The sequence below is a fragment of the Triticum urartu genome, chromosome 7 (assembly GCF_003073215.2).
Source record: "Triticum urartu cultivar G1812 chromosome 7, Tu2.1, whole genome shotgun sequence".
In the NCBI taxonomy this organism is placed as follows: domain Eukaryota; kingdom Viridiplantae; phylum Streptophyta; class Magnoliopsida; order Poales; family Poaceae; genus Triticum; species Triticum urartu.
The window spans coordinates 567,805,555-567,814,914 of NC_053028.1; the positions used below are offsets into that span (position 1 = coordinate 567,805,555).

Sequence of the window (9,360 nt, forward strand, 5' to 3'; positions counted from 1 at the left end):
GGGTGACTGATACATGCATGGTATATACCATGCATGGTAGAATGTCTTTTCTCAGCGAGGAGGTGTTGAAGTTACTCAACTCTAACGGCTCCCTTCAACAAAAAAAAACTCTTTCCCGTAAAACTGATTTTCTGGTCTTCCTTTTCGGAATTCAGAAATCAATTCAATTACAAGGATGGTTTTGGTACGGATTCACATAGCACCATATAATCAAACTCCACGACGGCATACTGTTCGGAATTTTCAGAGATCCATTCGATTCATGCACTCCAAAGGAGGATTCATCAGTAGATGGGATAAATCTACCCAAGAATGATTACCAACTCAAGCAGCATGTTCCAGAACAAACTTTAGGGCACGATTTGATTTTGAATTCTGAAGATGATCAAAGACAACGAACTGGCTCTGTTCACCACAATTCTAAAAATCAAACACACCTCTATCGAACCTCAGGCTAGCGTACTCCTTAATTTGCCTTGCCTGGCGAGGCCGTGCATTTGGTAGCACGTTAAAATCTAGCTTTGCCAGGCGTGACAGTTGGTTAGGGCGAGAAATTTAAATGCTTGCAAACAGAGGCGAGCAAAATTTGATGATCGGTCTAGTCGAACACAGCCAGCTTCTGGTACTCGTCGCCGGCGATGGCCTCCATCATGATGGCCTCGGGGTTCACCACGCCGTCCCTCTTCAGGAAGATCTTGAGGAAGTTCTTCGAGAAGCCGCTCACCATGGCCACCCCGGGCTGCGTCGACGTCACCGGCGTCGATTTGGAGTCGCGCAGGTTCCAGAAGATGATTTGCGGCACCACGTCCCCGTACCCGGCGTCCCTAAACTTCTGGCAGATCACCTTATAGTCTGTGTTCCACGACCGCTGCTTTTCCTCCTCCTCGTCCTCCTCATCGTCGTCCTCAGAGTAGTCATCGTCGTCGTCATCCTCGTGCCCCGACGCCTCGTCGAACTCCATGTCGCTGTACACAAACACAGTCCTGATCATCTTCTCTGGCGCCAGCCGGGTTTCCACCGCCGTGCGGAGGATCTGGTCGAACACTGCTTGGAAGTTGGTGTTCATGTCCCACTCCATACGCTGCACGAACCTCATCTTCTCACGGAGGGTCTTGCCGTTGATGAGCTGGAGCTCAGGCCTCTCGCTGAAGGTGATCACCTTGCCCGCCCACGGCTCCTCGCTGAGCTCCGACGTGAGCACGCCGAGCGCAATGCACACCTCCATGGGAGTGCCGGTCATGCTGCCGGACACGTCGCAGACTGAGATGCAATTGCACAACGAGCCCTTGGAGCGGAGGTCGTCCACCATGCGGCGCCACTGCAGCTCGGACACGTCGTCGTCCTCGCCACGGTAGGCGGCCGCCGCGATCTCGTGGGGCAGCAGCGCCCCCGCCGAGATCTTGGCCTTGCCGGCCTCCACGTCCTCCAGGTACTTGTCGAAGCGCTCCTCGTCGTGCTTCTTGAAGAGGACCTTGTAGCGCCGCATGGCCACCGAGGCAACACGGGTGTAGGGCAGCTCCGACCACCGCTGTGCGCTCATGTACACTTCAGGGAGCTCCAGGACCTTGCGCAGAGGGACGAGCACCTCGCGGCGGAGGCGGTGGAGGGTTTGGTACGTGTAGTGCTCGTCGGAGAGCTCGGCGTACTCGGGGTCCGAGTCCCGCGGGAAGAGGCGGCGTGCGATGGCCTCGCAGAGCAGCGTTGTGCGGTCAAACGACGAGCCCGGCGTGGGGCACCACTTGGCGGCGAGCCCGATCTTCCTCTTCTTGCCGTCGAGGGCCAGCTGCTCGAGGTCCGTCGCAAGGAGGGCGGCGAAGAAGTCAGCGACAGCGTCGAACAGGAAGCGGTAGGCACGGTCGCCGTAGTACGTCTCCAGCGACTTCACGGCGAGCTTGGCCACCTTCCGGACCTTCTTCGACGGCCGCCGCTTAGTTGCCGCCGTCTTCTTCTTCTAGTCCACCTTCGGCTTCTGCTCGGCCGGCTCCTGGACCGGGACAGGGGCGGCCTCCACCTCCATGGGTTTGCCCTTGCCGGACCCGGCGAGGGCGGCGGAGTGATAGGCCCCGGACATGGGCTTTGGCGGCACAGGGGCCAGCACGCGGGCTTGCTTGCGGTCGGCCAGCCTAGGCTTGCCGTGGTCCTTCTCCTTCCCGTCCGCCTTCTCGGCGGCGGCGCTCTCCCTGGCGAGCCTGCGCACGTCGGGGCCGTGGATGAGGCGGAAGAGCAGCTCGGGCAAGTCCTTGAGGTAGCCGAACTCGGCGAGCGCGGCGACGTTGCAGGCGAGCGTGCGGGGGTGGTTCTGGTGCAGCCAGAGCGCGGCGGCGTAGAAGCCCTCCTTGTCCGACTTGCCGGTGCCGCGGACGCCGCGCCGGTTGCAGGCGAGCTTGAGCGCCGTGAGCGCGTCGTGCGCCCAGGCGGCGGCGAGCAGGCCGCGCACGCGCTCGGGCGGCGTGTCGGGCACCACCTGGAAGAAGAAGTCCAGGCAGGGGCTGCCCGAGTTGGCGTACGAGGCGGAGCCGTTCTCCGTGAGCGCTCTCCGCGGCTCCAGCTCCGCCTTGATCTCCGCGGCCGACGGCGCGTCGGCGGCCGCGTCGAGGACGCCGACGGAGGGGTGCGAGTGCGGCATGGCGGGGCCGGGCGACGGGCGCGCGCCGCGGATGATGGGAGGGCCGAGGAGGGAGCGCGGCGGCGCGGCGGGCTCCGTCTCCGTTGCCCTGATAGCTAGGGTTTTGATCGGTCGTCGCGATCTGATGCAATTGATATTTTTCCTCTTTTCGTTGAACTTATTACTCCCTCCATTTTAAAATATAATGCGCCCGCGCTTTTTGAGATCTAACTTTGACCATAAATTTAACCAACAAGACCGACTGCGGCGGCAGAAAAAATTATATAATTGAAAACTTTTTTCAAATACGAATTCACTGATATAACTTTTACTCCCGTCGCAATCGGTCTTGCTAGTTAAATTTACGGTCAAAGTTGAAACACGAGGATAGAGAAAGCACTACATTGTGGAATGGAGAGAGTATATGCGATAGATGATGGGGATTTCGATCAATGGGAGGAGCTTGATCTGGGCCGTCGATTGAACCGACATGGCAGGTGGACGGCGCAGATCCGACAAAGGGGAGTATTAATGTAGTTAATGGAAAAAAGTTATATTGCTCACGGAAGACGATAATCTTTTTGAAGGTTTATATTATAATCGTGTTCTAATCACTTCGGCTGAAGTTCAGCCGATTTTGTGGAGTTTGAGTCAATTTTTTGTTGGTAAATTAATGTTTCCCGGTCTACCCGCTCATGATGGGCGTCGCGTTCGCATCCAAAAGCCACGTCCTTCCACATGGACCCGATGAAATCGCCCCCTTCTTCTTATCCTTTTCTCCACCATTGTCATGCGTGCCGCCATGGTGAGCGTCGTCATAGAGGCTGGGAGGCCAGCAACGCACAAAAAGTTGCAATGGGGACTACAACTCGTGATGTGTCGTCGTCACCGATGCTTGAACGAAGCAGTCACGGCCGTGCGTGCTACAATGGCGATCGTCACCCGTGCTGAAACCTGGTGCCGAAAAGCTACAAACAGGCCGGTGACAAGCTATGGCGGGCGAAGGCGATGTCCTGATGGTGCAACTGGTTGTCGAAAAGCTGCAATGTTAGGAATATGACACACAAGAAAAGGAAGATCAAATCAATAGAAATGACACAATGATAATCAATAGAAATGACACAATGATTTTAACGTGGAAAACCCCTCTAATAAGAGGGTTAGGATCCTCTGCAATACTGTACGATGTTGTACAGTCACTGCCATGTGGGACCTGGCCCCACATGTCACCCACACTACAGCATCATACGGTACTGCAAAGGATCTCAACCGCTAATAAGAAGAGGAATCACGAGCGTGAGCCAACGAAACTTAACTATATCGGAAAAAGAGGTTACAAACACCGTGGATTTACAACGATGATCTTATCCTGTGTGGCGGCTTACAAATAATATATATTGCAGTGGTGACCTAGGGCGATACTATGCCCAAGCCTCTCGACGACGAGCCTCCACTCCGCTACATCAAAAGTTAGCCTCAGTATGAATTTGGATCACAACTTAACATGCAACCTGCTATCGAAAAACTACGCCGGACACCAGCAGAAGCTGCGACGACGGCTACCGCAGGATGCAATGGTGCTGGAACCGAGCAACAGGTATGTTGGAACCAAAGATTTTTTTTGTTGGAACCGTGAATGGCAATTGTTGCAACCCGCGGATAAGGGAGGCGAGCTTCCATTGTGACCATGACGTCGTTTTTGCTACAACCGACTGAAGCCGGAGTTGGAACCAGAAGTTGGTTTTGCTACAACCGGAGCGGTTTTCTATGGCGCCGACGAGGGGTAGAGTTTAGATTATTACTACTGGCGCCCTTATTTTTTTGATGGAATCGGCACCCTGTTTTGTTGGGACCGACGCCCTGGCTTGCTACAACGTTTGCGCCTGGGAGTTGCAAAACGTGGCAAGTTGGAATTGTCATCTCGGTGGTTGCTGGGACTAGTGTCGTGACATACTAGAACCAAGGGAGGGGGCATGCAAGAAGCGAGGCAACCCCCACGTTGCAATCGTCGACGAACACTCATGGTAGAGACGGGTGCGATGGACCAGTTTTGCGAGGGTGGCGACGACGTGGCGAGCGCGACAAGTAGTAGTGAGCCGGCGGTGCTTCAAAAGTTGATCGGCATGTCCATGGTCCGGTCAGCTGAGCTCACTGCCGGGCTCTTCCTGATGAAAGGGGAGGGGATGAGTGTTGTATGAGGAAGGAGAGGGGCGAGGAATACAACAGTGTGTGTAGGGCCAATCGGACGGGCGCGCGACGTCCAGGTAAAATTTGACCGGTGCCTTGCGTCGCCCTTTTTTGTGCATGATGCAATTGCATTTCCTTTTACAACTACATTTATTTGTCATTTTTGAAAGGGTTCTTTTGTTTGTTTCTATTTTTTTGGTTTAGTAATAATTGTACTTTTAAATCGTCGAGTCGTCTACACAATCCTAAGAAATCCATCCTCCTCTCGTAACCCTCTCGATCCTATCCCGTCCTGTGTTTTGATTTTCGGCCGCAAAATGTGTATTTCGGCCGAATTTCGGCCCTCTCGGCTTGAGGCAAAAAGTATATTTAGACCGAAATTGCTCAAATTTAGCAAATTTTGATTAAATTACAGTCAAATTTTGGTTAAATTTCAGCCGAAATTTTTAAAAATGGCCGAAATTCGGCCATCTCGGTCTAGGGCGAAAAAAAGCTCAAACCGAAAATCGAAACACAGATCCCGTCTACCGGCCCGTTCCCCTTTGCGGCGGCGCATCGCCATCGATCCAGGCCGCCGCACGCCTCATCCCGCCTTCCTCCGTAGCTAGCGGCGGCGCACTTCGGCAGGTCCCTCCCATCTCGCCTCACCCCGGCCGCATTCCTCGCGCTGCTCGACTCCAGCCTCATCTCGCCTCATCCCGTCATCCGTAAGGTCACAGCGGCGCGGCAGCGTGGAGCCGTGGAGGGCAAAGGCCAAAGGGTGATCACGACAGGGCGGCTCGACTCCCGACCAGCACCCGGGTCTACTAGAAGAAGCAAGCAAGGGGCGGCGACCACAGCACCAAGCAGTACCTCGTCATCAACGGATCCTTCTCTTCAGTATCAATCCGAAGGTACAGACCGACACTATGCTATGTATGTGCATGCGTGATTGTGTGATTTTGCATGTGTATGCAGTGGGTACTTCTGTTTCCAGCCAAAGACATTGAGCTTGTATGTATTATCCTTCTAGAATCTAGACTATGGCATACATTACTTCCTAGAGCCTAAACTATGACAATGGCATGCCTTGCCCCAATACTCATATGTGAAGCAATTATAAAAGATCATGTATTGCTAAATTATGTTTCCAGCAAACAGTTCTTGCCAAAAAGAATTTATATCTAATGTTGTACTCGCTCCGTTCCATAATATAAGAGTGTTTTTGATAGTCAAAAACGCTCTTATATTATGGGATGGAGGGAGTATCTAGGAAGGATTATAGGTTACAGATTGTTTGGTATCTGCAGAAGTTGCATGCTACTCAAGATTTCTATAGATTTATTGTTGTATTATGACATTCCTAAACAGACGCTGTCAATTTTGAACCTTGTTTTATTGCAGGTTTGTTTCGAAAATAAGATTAAGTGAGCTTTAACTGAAAAAACAAAAGGTGGATATCCCCGTCAAACGTGGAAAGAAGAAGCAAAGGCGAACAATGGTATGACGGACTGTAAATTTCACTAGCACAACTATTTTATTGTATTCTGAATTTCATCGTTGAAGCCTATATATGTATCATTGATATCCTTTCTAACCTTGGAGATGGACCTTTATACGGTTACCAAAGTGTACACTTACTCATATTATCTGGGTTCATGCATAATTAGGTGTGCATGTTGAAATTCTCCAGAATTTATCCTTTTATTTACCCTTCTGCTATTGATTTGCGGAGTCGGTTCGAAATGTCCATGTTCATATTACTTGGATTCGTGCATAATTAGGCATTCATGTTTATATTTTCCAGAATTAGTCCTTATACTTGCCCCTTAGCTATTGATTTGTAGAGTCGGTTCTTGTACTTTTTCATTATAATCATTAACTTAAAATCTGCAGGTGTTACCGAAGACTTCATTGCTTGATTTGACTGTTACCAAAAGAGGTGCTCTGGCTTGCACATTGTATGAATCCTATATCCTGGGAAAAGAAGTTGTCCAAACTGTCACTGTAGCAGGTTCTACAGCTAATCATTCTGAACTCCACATGCAATCAGCGCTTGCCAAAGGAGTTATCAACTCAGTCTTGTTGTTTTACTCATCAACGCACTTTGCTGGGTGGAGTTTCTGTGGGAAGCTCAAACCATCAGATTTCTTTGTCACGCCTTTGGGTTACTTCAAAGTCTTGGCCTCAAAGCTTCAAAAGTTGAAACCCAAGAATGAAAGGAGGGTTCGGAAAGATTACCGTGTAGTCTTCCGAATGCTGAAGTCTCTTTTCTGCAGAGCATTGCATCTGCCAAAGGAAGTTCGACACCTGTTGAAGCTTTTGAGAGAATTCAGAGAGAAAGATTGTTTAATTGTGAACAATCATCCGTCTGGTATGAGTGAGCAGGAGAAATTATCCCTTCTTGTGAGATGTTGCCGGAAATTAGAGCACCTGGAAAAGGAATATCCTGAAAAGTACATGCAAGTAATAACCGGGCTGCCATTCTGTGACACGAAACCCCATTGGAAGATAAGAGTCAGTAAAAATCTATACTTGGATAATGTGCTAGCTGAAACAATTGACACCTACCCGGATGATGGGACAGGTGTTGTCGAGTTTGTATGGAATTCATTGGAGTACTTGGGCACAGAGCAATCTGCCAATTTGACGACTGGCCAGACAAGAAAAAGGAAGAACTTTGAGGATGAGCAAGTGGAGCGCATGCTGGGGAAAGCCCTGCCTGGGTTACTTTGTGAACTTATGAGGCTGCTCAATGATGCGGGAGCACTTGAGAAAATCCTTGGTAATTTTTATTTTATTTTGTTAACCGAACCTTCTGAATGTTTGTTAGCAAGTAGTTAACCACTGTATAATTTACAGGGGCGTCGCGTCCTAGGTTTGGAGGTTGCTGCAGAACAGATCACTGGACCTCTTGAAGATACTGTCTCTCGGACACACCGGTCCTCTTCTGTGCAAAAATATTTTTCCAAAATTCTTAGTATGACAAAAAAAAATCCTCCAAAGTTCTTGCAAGCATATTTGGATGTTCTTTACCATAATAAAAAAGCTTGAAAACCCATTGCGATTTTCATGCCTCGCAAAGATAACAAGCAGAAGGGTTGCAAAAAAAGGTTCATGTCTGTAGAAACTGAGACCAAAAAGGTTCATGTTTTACAGGGGCGTCGAAGGCTTTGTGTGTGTGTGTGTGTGTGTGTGTGTGTGTGTGTGTGTGTGATTAACAAAGCAGATGCGCCAATAACATTGCTCATAAAATTTCAATGATTAGGATTCAACACTGCTCCAGGGAGGCCAATGGCTTGGCACACTTCTTAGCTACTCCCTCCGTTCCTAAATATAAGTCTTTTAGGCATTTTAGTATGAACTACATATGGATATATATATATATATATATATATATATATATATATATATATATATATATAGTTAGTTAGTTAGTTAGTTAGTTAGTTTAGAGTGTGTTGACGTGTAGTCCATATTGAAATCTTTGGAAAGACTTATATTTGGGAACGGAGGGAGTAGACATGTGTATGATTCGAACCTGATGTACTGTGGGATGATAACCTGAGTTTCTTCTGCCGCATGTAATCAGTGATGTAATACCTCTCTGAAACTTAAATAAAGTGCCAAGAGGCATTCCTTTCAAGAAAAAAAAAACATTGTGTTTTTCTAGGTATCATTCCCCCCTTTCCATCTGCAGACTTTCGGTCCCTGTTTTGCGTCTCGGCGTAACATATTTGACCGCTTCCTGCCTTCCTGGGTTAAACAAACAAAGTGGATCTTCTACATGTGACCAGCTACAACCTTTTCTTTTGTTTTGAACACATGTCATCGGTGAACTATCGTGACGACCCCGTCAAAGATAGCAGATGGGTTACGAGCATAATGCGATCTTTGTGCCCGCTCATTGTACGTTGTTGTGACGACCCCGTCCAAGACAACATATGTTAAGAGCAATTAAGTAACCACGTGGGATCTTGTCCAAGACAGCATAGTTAAGTTTTTTTTTTTCCGCGAACTTGCACCACACCACACCCCTAAGATAGATCGTGGGGCCGCCTGCCGCCCTAAAATAGATCTCCAGGGAGCTCCTTCCTTCCCTCCGGCTGTTCATTCCTTCATGCAACATTCGAGTGGCCCAAATCCAAATTCTGACTACTTACATATAGCTATTGTGTTCTGTATATCATTGTTGTTCTCGGTAGCAAAAAGAAAATTATACTCGGTGTACTTAATCTAATTAAACAGAAGATACGATCAAAGGAGCCGAGTCCATGTGACAAGCGGGAGGGTAAGGTAGCACCTCAGCCCCCAGCAACTGCGCGCTCCAGCATCTACAACACATGGTGCATCATCGGCCGGAGCGACGGGTTGGGCTCGATGCACCAGAACACCACACACGCGAACCTCTCCACTCTCCGCAAGTCCGTCGTCGTTCGGTAGTATGAGCTCAGTCTTCTGCCTGTTGACCAGCTGGGTCACCCACCCGAACAGCATGACCGTCTCGTTCCTGCCCTGGTCGGACAGCGGGTCCAGACACTTCCGGGAGATCATCTCCTGCAGCACGACGTCAAAGCTGTACACGTCCA

General features: G+C 49.6%; 2 protein-coding genes across 2 annotated transcripts; one reads left to right on the forward strand and one right to left on the reverse strand.

The window, feature by feature from the left end:
• Nucleotides 1-468: 468 nt before the first annotated feature.
• LOC125519091 lies at nt 469-2,685 on the reverse strand. The gene is made up of 2 exons (XM_048683976.1): nt 1,961-2,685; nt 469-1,909 (listed from the first exon to the last, which is right to left on the reverse strand). Exons 1-2 carry the CDS (start codon nt 2,624-2,626, stop codon nt 599-601), a joined length of 1,977 nt encoding a protein of 658 aa, XP_048539933.1. The 5' UTR covers nt 2,627-2,685; the 3' UTR covers nt 469-598.
• Nucleotides 2,686-5,286: 2,601 nt separating this feature from the next.
• LOC125521981 lies at nt 5,287-8,158 on the forward strand. Its single transcript, XM_048687045.1, has 4 exons — nt 5,287-5,685; nt 6,176-6,272; nt 6,668-7,556; nt 7,634-8,158. The coding sequence occupies exons 2-4, from the start codon at nt 6,270-6,272 to the stop codon at nt 7,687-7,689; spliced, it is 948 nt and encodes a 315-aa protein (XP_048543002.1). The 5' UTR covers nt 5,287-5,685; nt 6,176-6,269; the 3' UTR covers nt 7,690-8,158.
• Nucleotides 8,159-9,360: the final 1,202 nt, after the last annotated feature.